The sequence below is a fragment of the Manihot esculenta genome, chromosome 9 (assembly GCF_001659605.2).
Source record: "Manihot esculenta cultivar AM560-2 chromosome 9, M.esculenta_v8, whole genome shotgun sequence".
Classification (NCBI taxonomy): domain Eukaryota; kingdom Viridiplantae; phylum Streptophyta; class Magnoliopsida; order Malpighiales; family Euphorbiaceae; genus Manihot; species Manihot esculenta.
Window position 1 is genome coordinate 32,521,889 of NC_035169.2, and position 12,958 is coordinate 32,534,846.

The 12,958-nt window shown below is 31.9% G+C and overlaps 1 protein-coding gene across 1 annotated transcript; it reads left to right on the plus strand.

The window, feature by feature from the left end:
* The first annotated feature begins 4,992 nt into the window (after window positions 1-4,992).
* On the plus strand, window positions 4,993-7,583 carry LOC110621877 (ubiquitin-conjugating enzyme E2 28). The gene is made up of 5 exons (XM_021766153.2): window positions 4,993-5,219; window positions 5,387-5,474; window positions 6,603-6,730; window positions 6,803-6,907; window positions 7,199-7,583. Exons 2-5 carry the CDS (start codon window positions 5,405-5,407, stop codon window positions 7,340-7,342), a joined length of 447 nt encoding a protein of 148 aa, XP_021621845.1. The 5' UTR covers window positions 4,993-5,219; window positions 5,387-5,404; the 3' UTR covers window positions 7,343-7,583.
* Window positions 7,584-12,958: the final 5,375 nt, after the last annotated feature.

Consider the following 12,958-nt stretch of genomic DNA (forward strand, 5'->3'; position numbering starts at 1 on the left):
TGTATATTTCATTGAAACAGAGCATAAATATGGGTTTAGTATTGATTCTGATGCCGTTTTAGTTTGATTCTTGCCCAAAATTAAAATAAATTAATAAATTTGATATGGTATAATTTTAGTAATTTAGTATAAAATTTCAATTCACAACATTCCTAGTGCCCAACACTTCAATGGGTTAAAAAGTTTCACTGCTGTGCATTTTTATGCTTTAAGCGGTTACTTCTCAATTTTCTTTAAAAATAATTAGTTTTCTGTAATTAATTTTTTTAGGGTTCCAAATTAAAATATTTTCTCATATCTCGGTAAAGCCAAGTTTAGGCTTTCTCCTTTTGATGGGCTGGTATTGTTATTTTTCTACTTTTCTTGCGGTTAGCTCTCCTATGTGAATGAATGTTTTCTTTTTTTCTCTCTCTGGTTGTTATAGATTTGGGTTTATTAGGAAGTGGTAGTTTGGGAGATATGTGGGTTTTGTTGGATGGATTTGATTTCCAGAGTTTGCTTCATTGTCTCTAGTAGGAGTGTTCTTGGAATTAAATGATGACATGGCACTAATAAGCAATATGCAGACTCTTTCCATTGATTCATTTCTATTCGTTTTGAGTTATTCACTTCAAACAGAAAAAGGTAATGTATTTTCCATTATACACAGTCATACCTTTGTGTCTCATTCATATAAAAAATAAAAAAATTTTCAAAGTACTTGGTTCATTATATATCCAAAAGATATTAAAGTGAGTGTAATATATTTTTTTCTGTGAAAAAACCCATTTACTTGTGTTTTGATCTGAACAGATAAATACAAGTATTTCTCCGAAGAATAAGCAACTTTCAAAGTTTTAATACATGTGTGTGTGTTTAACTCAGCATCCTGCTTTTTCAACAAAAAAGAGATATGCTTTTGTCTTTTTAATGCTTTCCCTAGATAGTATCAAGAATTTGTTGGTAGTTGGTCTAACTGAACTTCAACGTTTTTAGTTCCAAAAAATAAATATATAAAATTCAACGTTTTCAGAACTAGAAAAAGTAGAAAGCAGCGGTGAGATATCTGACCCTTTCTATCAGATGACATGATATAAAATTTTTGAAAAAAAAAAAATAATAGAAAACTCCAAATGAAATTGCATAGTTTCCACTTCAATTTATGGTTTTCAATTTAATTCTGGGATCATGGGATGATATGAGCATCCGATCATATTCTTTTATCCTCTTGCCATTTTCTTGCCAATAACAACTCTCCGGGGCTTATGGGTGTTCACAGTGTATCATGCTTTCTTTATCTTCCATGGTAGGACAGCAGACAATATTTTTTAGGGTAATTTACGATTTAGTCCCTGAGTATTACCATTATTAACAAGTCAGTCCCTGTATTTTTAGAAACCTATTAAAACGTCATTATGTTTTCTCTCCGTCAACGAAATAGTCCTTCTGTCTATTTTTGCCGTTAAAAATATAGTAAAAGACTATATTACCCCCCATTATTTTTCTCCTTCTCCTCCTCCTTCCTTTTCTTCCTCATCAATTCTTCTTCTCCTTCTTCTTCTGCTTCTTCTCCTTCTTCTCCTTCTTCTTCTGCTTCTTCTCCTTCTTCTTCTTTTGCTTCTTTTTCTTCTTTCTCTTCTTCTTCTTCTTCTCATTCTTCTTCTCATTCTTCTTCTTCTTCTTCTTCTTCTTCTTCTTCTTCTTCTTCTTCTTCTTCTTCTTCTTCTTCTTCTTCTTCTTCTTCTTCTTCTTCTTCTTCTCCTTCTTCTCCTTCTTTTTCTTCTTTCTCTTCTTCTTCTTCTTCTTCTTCTTCTTCTTCTTCTTCTTCTTCTCCTTCTCCTTCTTCTTCTTCTTCTTTCTCTTCTTCTTCTTCTTCTTTTTCTTCTTCTTCTTTTTCGGAGGAGGAGGAGGATGAAAGAAAAGACATGGACTATTTCGTTGACAAAAAGAAATGATAAGGACGTTTTAATAGATCTGAGAAAAGATAGGTACTATTTGGTTGACAAAAAGAAACAATAAGGACGTTTTAATAGATTTCTAAAAATATAGGGAGGGATGATTTCGTTGACAGAAAGAAACGATGAGAATGGACTATTTCGTTGACATAAAAAAACAATAAGAATGTTTTAATAGATATGAGAAAAGATAGGGACTATTTCATTGACGGAAAAAAATGATAAGGACGTTTTAATAGATATGAAAAAAGATAAAAATATTTTAATAGATTTTTGAAAATGTAAGGACTAACTTGTTAATAATTGTAATATACAAGGACTAAATAAATGGTTTTATTTGAGTGTAAAATTGGATTTTAAAAATTTTCTCTCTCCTCCTTTATCTAATTTTAACGGAAAATAGGACGGAAGGACTATTTCGTTGACGGAAATAAAATATAAGGACGTTTTAATAGGTTTCTAAAAATATAGGGACTGACTTGTTAATAATGGTAATACCCAGGGACTAAATTATAAATCACCCTATTTTTTATTAAGACCTTGTTTACCATGCAATTTTTATAAGGAAAGAATTAAATTTTATTATGAAATTCAACTTATTTTTATTTATAAAGAATTTATTTAGTTGAAATCAATTTAAATATAATAAAATTCAATTGAATTTTTTTATATTAGATAAATTAATAATAAAATTTAAATTGATTTATTATTTTTAAATAAAATATAAATATTTATTCTTATAAGTAAGAATCATTTTTATGACATTCATTGAAAAATCATTATTAATACTTTTATAATATTTAAAGTCTGAATTTTACATAAATTTTTACCATAAAAAATATAAAAATTATTTTTTAAAAATTAATAAAATAATGTGATAATTTTTTTAATATTAATTATAAATACATTAAATATTAATAGTTACTATTAAATTAAAATAATTTTTATAAAGAATAATCATTAATTAAAAATAAAAATAAATTTAAAATTAAAGATAAAATAAAATAAAATAAAATAAAAATAATTTTCAATAACTAATTAAGTAATTTTAATGTAAATAACTTTAAATGAAATTATTTCTTATAAAATTTTAACAATTTTGATAAGATTTATTTTTAATTTAAAATTAATTATCAGAAGAATTTAAGAAAATTGAATTTTTATATTATTAATTTTATTAAATATAAAAATTTGAGAAAAAAATTTATTTGTTTTAAATTTTTTTAAAATTTAACATTCCAAGCAACGGTTAAAGGAATTCATTAGCAGAGTGTGAAGGTTTTTTTCCAAAGTTACTTCTCACAGGACCTCCGCTTTTTAGATTTTGGCTTTACTGCTATAATGAGTTCACCTTCACTCCTGAACATAAAGTACGAGCCTTCCTAAAATCAGATACGTGTATTAGAGATATTACTTACGAATTAAATGACTTACTGATATGATCGAATTTTCAATGTGCACGACCTATCAAGGTCTTTAAATTTCGTACCAATAGGCAATATCTCGATTTTCAAAACTCATATTCGAAGAATATCTAACTTTAATTTTTTATGTTTATACAAGATTTTAAATATGTATATTATCACGTTATATATAATACAGTACAAATCGATAAATATTAATAAATCAACTAAAAAACCTTATCAAAAAGGATTATTATTCCATAAAAAGAAACATATGACCAGCGTATCATGTACTATCATAATATACATATATCACTAATTTTCTAAAAAAATATCATCTTCCTTATATTTTAAAAATATCTTTTATTTACCTAAAACTCAAAACCCTTTAAATATATTATTCAACTCTGATAAATCTCATTTTCTTCTTACTTTACTATAGATTTGATTTCATTTTTACTCCATCACATGGATCCATTATATGAGTATCTCAATATTCAATTTGATGAAACGACCTGCAAAATAAGAAAATATGGTCAGAGATCTACTGGAAATGCCCCCGATGGAGACCCTTCGACATTTAAATCAGGTTCATGAACTAGTGTAGTATCGATATGCAAGAATTGCAGAGAAAAATAAAAATATGGAGCTGAGGAAAAAATTAGAAGAAGAAGACCTCTAAAAAAGATTCTCTCTCATTTTTTACCCGCTCCTGACGTCTCCCATTTCCGTGCTACCTGTCTATGTCACTCAGACCCCTACAAACGGACGTGTCAGACCCCTTTCCATGCCAGACGGTCATTTAATTTTCCTGGCACGCGTGCGGGTAGGGTTGCGAAATAACTTGACCAACTCCTCTCTCTCACATCACATCACCGAATTGGGCTTCTTCTTACTGGGTCTGAGCTCGCAAGTAATCCATCCGGCCCAGCGTGTCTAGATCGAGGTCTTAAATGCTGAGTTGGTCAATCTAAGGAGGGCTTGATGGGCTTTGAGCAATTATTCTCCTATTGGACCCGACCTCACCCAGGGTAGAAAAAAGTCCGGCGATCATCAAATTCCATGATTTTCATTTACTACTGTTATCGTTGAACTTAGTTTAGTTACTCCTTAAGAATTTTATTATATCTATTAACTATCACAATTTTATCACTATCGAATCTCAACATCAATTCTCACCTAAATAGGTAGGCTAATTGGACTTGAAAATCTACTTAAGAATATAATATCTGCTAAAATGTCTTTTTTTTTAATTGATACAATGATTTTTTAAAATTGTTAGATTGATATTATCATTTTGCATATCCCATATGTTTTGTAATTAATCCAATATGATATTCAAACACCTATAGCAATATAATAAATCTAAGTCATTGAAATCTTGGTGATTAGGGAGAAAATAAGCAAAGCAAATTTTATGTGTGCCAAATTAAATATGTTACAAATTCCATAACCTAAAATAAACTTTATAGTCAAGAGTAAAATATTTTAAAATCTGCACTGATCTCTTTATAATTTATATTTTTTAATTGATTTTATGATATAACATATTTAATTTAAAGCTATTAAATTTTTTTAAATTTTTATTAAAAAAAAATCATGAAATAAGAAACTAATTGCAAATTTGGCATCGACTAATAGTATAATCAAATTCCAAAGCCACAAGCAGACCCCTCTGACCTCCGTGACTGATTTTTCTGAATAATAAGGGAGAGAAAGGTGCAAAATCAGGGCGTGGGGAATCAGCGGTTCTGGTTCTGTAACGCAAAGGGGAGGCTTTGGCTGTGTCTGTGGCTGTGGATCTGCTTGAAACACGTTTCCCCTCACCGCTATTTCCGTCCACTCGCGATTTCCCCTTCTAAACCCTAATTTTCATCCTCAGGTCCTCTCTTTCTTCTCTACTCTCTTCTTTATTTGCTCTCTCTCTCTCTATCTGAATCTCCTTTTGTAGGGTTGTGTGATTGTTTGCTTTTATTTTAGCCTCCAATTTATCTGTATTTTTAGGAGCACTCAGTTTTTCCATCTTCGATTTGTCTGCCATATTTGCAGGTCCCTGGTTGAAGCATCATGGCTTCCAAGCGAATTTTGAAGGAACTTAATGATTTGCAGAAAGACCCACCTACTTCTTGCAGTGCAGGTTTGTTTCAATTGATTCATCTATTATTAGACCGCTGAGTTTGATTTTGCTCGTTCATAGTCTAATTAAATCTCTGCCACTATCATCTCAGCCTTGCTCTGTGGCTCTGGTGGTTATTTATTGGGGGTTGGAGCATAGACACTATAGCCATCTGATGATGTATTATGATTTTTCAACTTTATATGCGGAAATATAGTTTTTTTTTTTTTCTTTTTGTTCTTCATTGTTGTCTTTATCCCTCCTGCATGTGCTTCTTTATTCAAGTTGCTGTTTTTTTTTTTCCCTTTATCTGTTATATTTCACAAACAGCTTTCTGGGTTTCCAATCTTAATGGAGTTCTTCAAAAAGAAGTACTAGTGATTTGAAAATATGTTTTCAAATTTGACATGCTGTTTTCTCATGTTTTTCTGCACTTCAATGTTCTCTCATAAAATATTGCTGATGATCATGAAGTTTGGAAGATATCCATTTAAGATAAATTATATTTTTAAGTTTGAATTCTCATTATCTTTTATAGAATTTTACCGAGTTCTTTTAAAAAGTGTCGTTGTACAGTTGCGCTCCAAGTTTTGCCAAGAAATGCTTGTGATAATGGGAAGATTTTATATGTCCATTTATTTTTAAAATGAATTTCATGTTTGTAATATAACTTGTTCTGTTAAGGCATTATATGTAAATAGAAAATTATATGCAGTGGTCTCTCTTCATATTCTACCATATGCATGGAGCCGTGGGCTGCCATATCATAACACTTTGACTTTAGGATTTGTTTTAAGCATTTAATTCTTCTGACCAGATAGGGTCCTGCGTGGTACAACATTATATGCAATTTTAGTTTAAATGTTTAATTCCTCTGACCAGATAAGAATCTCTCCCGCAAATGGCTTCTCAGTTCTAATGCTCCTCCTTTATCTTATGTTTGGATAGGGAGTTGGAAAATCTTTCTAATTATATAAGTGGCTAATAAATTTCATAATGGAACCTTGAATTTTCCTTGCCTTCTGTACTTTATGTAGGATGAGGTCCTGCCCACCCAAAATCCATCCTGCTTCCATCATCTCACTATGTGTGCAACCTTGCGTCATGGTCTGTCAATTAACCTTTGGATTCATGATTTATCTGTATCAGGTCCTGTAGCTGACGACATGTTCCACTGGCAAGCAACAATCATGGGACCATCTGATAGCCCATATGCGGGAGGTGTATTTCTAGTTACTATCCATTTTCCTCCTGACTATCCATTCAAGCCTCCAAAGGTAACTTTTGCAACTGAGAGATGCTTCTAGCCATGCTCATATGATCCAAAGGTAACATTGTTCTGTTTTCAGGTTGCATTTCGGACAAAGGTCTTCCATCCAAACATAAACAGTAACGGGAGCATATGTCTTGATATCCTTAAAGAACAATGGAGCCCTGCTCTTACCATTTCTAAGGTTTGAATCCCATCCATGAGATTATGCTGATAACTGCACAGCATCACCTCCAATTTTCCTCGAAATTATTTTGCCTTGGACTTGCAATTTTTTCCCCCCTGCAATTATGGTTTGTTTTATAGCTTAGGTCTCGGGTTATAAAAGTGATTGTGCAAATGATAATATTTCTTCTCTCTTTCCTAACGCATGTAATTTATGTAGTTTTGATTTTTTTTTAATACCATTTCTAAGGTTATTTTTGTTTTTTTGGGTTTACTACTCTGTTAATGTAACCATACTTCTCCATGTCAGGTATTACTCTCCATTTGCTCATTGCTGACTGATCCAAATCCTGACGACCCTCTTGTCCCAGAGATTGCCCATATGTACAAGACTGATCGAGCCAAATATGAAGCAACTGCACGCAGCTGGACTCAGAAGTATGCCATGGGATGATGATGGTTGGTCAGATACTGTATCTGTATAAATAGGTTGTGTTTATTTATGAAATTTGTCGAATCCATTTTAAGTTTTGGACTTGGTTTGAGAGAGGATGTTAGGGATTGAACTTGTATTCTTCAGCGGAAATTATAGTTTGGGGGGCTGGCTGGAATTAACTGTATGGTCAAGGATGTTTTAATGTGGACAATGTTGTTTGAAGCTTTAACTTTTTGTGGCGTTGATAGCTCTTCTTTCATTTTAGCGGTTTGAAAATTCTCCATTTTAACGTGGTTTCAAGGACCTCTCTCATTTTAGTTATTGACGGGCAATAAAGGTATTTATCATATTTTTATTATAATATCAAAATTTGTAATTTTTATTAATTTATTATATCATATCATGTTTTATTAAAGCAGATAAAGTGTCAAATAATCCCTCCTCCGCATGATACATTACATGATAAGTAGATAAAGTATTTGATGATTGTCGCCCTAAAGAAGCACGTAGGTTCAAAGCCCATCAGACTCTCATTGAATAAATTGAGATAAAGTTGAGTTCTAAAGAAGATTGAGATAAAGTTGAGTTCTAAAGAAGAACGTAGGTTCAAAGTCCATCAGGCTCTGGGCTCTCCTTGAATAAATCGACTCAACACTGCAAGTCTTAATCTCTTTAAACAAATTGACTCAACACTGCAAGTTCTAATCCGAAAAGTCCTAATCCGAATACATGGAGCAAATCCTAATTCGAATATGTGGGAAACGATGGATTTCATATGAGTACGGATCCAACAGGAGCGATGGATTTCATATGAGTACGGATCCAACAGGAGCTAATTCAGTCCGGTGATGTGATGTGAGAGAAAATAGCTAGTCCAATCACTTTGCGGTTTAATCACTTTACAGTTCTATCCGCATGCGCGTTAGGAGAATTAAATGGCTGTCTGGCGTGGAGAGGGATTTGACGCCTCCGTATGTACAAATTTGAATGACATAAACAGGTGGTTCTGGTACTGTAACAAAAAAGCGATTATGCGTCATTAGCGGACAGAAAAGGAGATAAAAATAGAAACATTTTCTTTTCCAAATAAATTTATACAACCACTATAAATTTTATTTTTTAAAAGAAATATTTTCTTTTTTAAATAAGTTTATACAACCATTCTAAATTTTATTTTTTAAATTTCAGAACATCAATATTAAAAATCTATTATGGTTAAAAAATTTATTAGTGTTTATAAGTTAATTTAAAGTTATCATTATTTAAATTTTAAGTAATTTTGTAGTTAATTAAAGTGTTTACACTTAACTGACGGTTGATTAATGTATTGGAAAACGTGTAAATAAATCCACTAAAATTTTAATATTTTGGTGAAATAAATCAATAATCTTATATTTAAGTTTGTGTAATGTGTAAATTTGAGAAGTCTTTCACCTTTTCAATTCTCCATTTCAAAAAAAAAATAAAATAAAATTTTTTATAACAAAAATAATATATTTTTTATTTTTTAGTAACAAAATATTCGTTTATAATAAGTAATACACATTTTTTATCTAATAAAATAGATTTTCAATAGTATTAAAATTAAAAGTTTAAATGTAATAAAATAAAAACAAAAAAAAACACACTAAACTTTTTATTAAAAATAAATGAGAAAAATAAATATTCAACGCTTTGAAAATTCTAAAAATGTGAAATTTGGGTAAAATGTGGAGATGGTATAATAAATATAGAACTCAACCTTCTAGATTTCGTCTTGTCATGGTTTTTGAATTTATTTGGTGTTTTCCACGTTGTTCCACTGACTACATGATATTAATTCCTTTAGATTTCCAATCTTCTCTCTTTTTTTTTTCTTTAAAAAAATTATAGTTAATTTATCTAAGCTAATTTAATCTAATAACTAAAAGTATATGTAACTCATTTTATAGATTCATATTAAATTCACTCCTTAAATATTATTACTAAAAAAATATTTCTCATTAGTATTTAATTTTTTTAAAAATTTAAAATAAATATAAAAATCAAATATAATTAATGAATTATAACGAAAGATAATCTTAAAGGTTATAGAAAGTAAATATGTTAATATAAGAAGTAAATATTGATAAATAGGTAAGTTGTTTAATCCTATAATCATAAACTTGATTTTCTTTCCTGTGTAGATACAATATCTCATATATAAATAGGTTGTAATCTCTATTATAGAATATAATAAATATTATTTTTCTACGTGGTATTAGAGTTTTACCCAGAGATTTAAATTTTTTTTTGGAGATTTAGGATTCTGTTCATTTGGGTTATCTATATAAAGTAACATTTGGGTCTCATCACCTCCCTAAGAAGGACACCGGAGCGCCGGCGAAGCATCCAAAAGAACCGATGGGCGTTCGGCCGACAAGTGGACCTCACATGCTGCCACAACAGCCTATCGCAGCTCCACGCACCGGTGCATGAAGGCGCGTCCCTGCTCCATCGCTGCTCTGTTCACCATCGCCGGAGTCGCCGCACTGTCCCCTTATCAGATCTGAGGTTTGTTTGACTGTTCAGACATTGGGTGGAGATATTTTGATACTGTTCATATCCGCACACTGTTCATCGAGTACTGTTTACTTCTGTGTTTATTTTTATTGCTTTGGGTTAGTTGTCCTTATAGCTGAAGTTAAAACCACAGTAACTGATATGATTCGTGTGATGACTAAAATCATGCAACACAAATTAAATGGATTTAATTTTTTGGATTGGAATAAGACAATCCGTATTTATTTACAAAGTATTGAAATGGATGATCATCTTACCAAGGATCCTCCAACTGATGAAACTCATAGAGATTGGATGAGGGATGATGCTCGATTGTTTTTGCAGATCCAAAATTCTATTCATAGTGAGGTGATTAGTATTATTAATCACTGTGAATTTGTTAAAGAGTTAATGGAGTATTTGGAATTTCTATATTCTGGCAAAGAGAATATTTTCCGTATTTATGATTTGTGTAAGACATTTTACCGAGCTGAGAAAAATGATAGAACTTGGACATCTTATTTTATGGATTTTAAAAGAGTTTACGAAGAATTTAATATATTGATGCCTTTTGGTACAGATGTGAAAACTCAACAAGCTCAACGAGAGCAAATAGCTGTTATGAGCTTTCTAGCAGGTCTCCCTTCAGAGTTTGAGACAGCTAAATCTCAGATCCTTTCTGACTCTAAAATATTATCGTTACATGATGTGTTCACTAGGGTGTTGCATATAGAGTCTCTAATTCCTTCACACCCCACTAGTGTCCTTGTTAGCCGCAATGACAGTGGCCGACAAAATAACAGAAGTGGACAAAGGGGAGGTTTTACTGGTGGTAAAGGATCTCAGTGTTCTGGGAAAATAGGTTCTACTTTTGACTAAGAGGAATCATTTGTTATTACTGTCGCAAATCTAAACATATAAGAACACATGTCAAAAACTACAGAATAAGAATCAGCGAACACAAATGGCGCATATGGCAATTGAGGCCCCTTCATATCAGGAGATTTTGATATCTGCAGATGAGTATGCACAATTCACCCAATACCAAGCATCTCTGAAATCCTCTAATTCCTCCTCTATCACTGCAATTGCCGAGTCAGGTAACTCTATTGCATGTCTTGTGTCTTCATCCTCTAAATGGATTTTTGATTTTGGTGTTACCGATCATATGTCGGATAATTCTATCCTTTTGTTCAATCTTGAGTCTCATGCATCGTCTTCTTATGGTACTCTTGCTGATGACACTAAATCTTTTGTCATGGGTTCTGGTCATGTCAACTTAACCCCTTCTCTTTCTGTATCCTCTATATTATGTCTCCCTAAGTTCACGTTTAATTTGCTTTCCATTAGTAAACTCATTCGTGCATTGAATTATTGTGTCTCATTATCAGAATTATTTTCTATCTTTTGTGCATTTTATGCTGAAATCCAAACTTAATTCAATATTTTTGTTCGTATATTGCAAAGTGATAATACTAAAGAGTATCTCTCTGGGGAGTTTCAATCTTATTTGTTATAAAAAAGGATTATTAATCAGTCTTCTTGTGTTAACACTCCTTCACAAAATCGAACCGAACTGATTAGTAATAAAAGTATATTATTTTCAATAATATAGAGAGATTAGATCATATTAAAGTTAAAATATTTTAATTAAATTTTAAAATACTAAAAATAAAGTGTAAAAAATAAAAAATTTATTAAAAATTCAAACTGATCAAACCGAATCAAATCAAACTGAATCAGACCGATTCAGTTCGATTTGATTTTTGATCAAAATCAATTCAATTTGGTTTTCATAAATACCAAAATTTTAGTTTTTGGTTTATTCGGTTCGATGTGATTTTAAACCACATCGACCGAATGCTCGTCCCTAGCTGATGCTGTATCCACTGTTTGTTTTTTGATCAATCGCATGCCTTCCTCCATCCTTCATGGTGATATCCCTTATAACATTTTGTTTCCCACTAAATATTTCTTTCCTATTGATCCACGTATTTTTTGGTGTACTTATTTTGTTCGTGATGTTCGTCTACAGGTTACTAAATTGGATCCCAAATCACTCAAATATGTCTTCTTTAGCTACTCTCAACGTCAGAAAGGGTATCATTATTTTTTTTCCTGATTTAAATCGATATCTTGTGTCTGCAGATGTAACATTCTTTGAGTCCACTTCATTTTTTCCGCCATCATCTGTTTATAACTCCCAGGGGGAGGAAGATGACCTCTTGTTATACATTGTTCGCTCTCTGTCTCCTTAGACTACTCCTACACCTTTCGCTCATGTGCCAGGTCGTCCTCCCATCTTTCATGTGTATTCCAGAGCTTAGAAGACTTTTACTCCGCTTCGCTACCCACTTCTTCGTAGACAGATCCTGCTCCCACTGATCCTTCACTGTCTAATTTGGATTTGCCCATTGCTCTTTCCAAAGGTAAACGTACTTACACTTATCCTATTTCATATTGTATCTTTTATGATCAATTATCCTCTTATTCTCGTTGTTTTGTCACTGCTTTAGATTCTATTTCAGTTTTCAAAACTGTTATTGAGGTTTTGTCCCATCCTGGTTGGCGTGTTGTAATAGAAGAGGAAATGATGGCCCTTGACACTAATGGTACTTGGGAGTTGATGTCTTTGCCCTCAGGAAAGCAGGCTATTGGATGCAAATGGGTGTTTGCAGTGAAAGTAAACCCTGATGGATCTGTTGCACACCTCAAGACCCATTTAGTGGCCAAAGGTTATGCACAAACTTATAGAGTTGACTATTCTGATACATTCTCCCCAGTTGCCAAGCTCGCATCTGTTCGATTGTTTATTTCCTTAGCAGCTACACATGATTGACCTTTGCATCAACTGGATATTAAAAATGCTTTTCTTCATGGTGATCTTCAGGAGGAGGTTTATATTGAACAACCACCTGATTTTGTTGCTCAGGAGGAGTCAGGCAAGGTTTGTAGACTTCAAAAATCCCTTTATGGCTTGAAACAGAGTCTTCGGGCATGGTTTGGCAGGTTTAGTGAGGTGGTCTAACAGTTTGGAATGAAAATGAGTAAATGTGATCACTCAGTATTTTATAGAAATTCTGATAGTAGAGTAATTCTGCTTGTAGTATATGT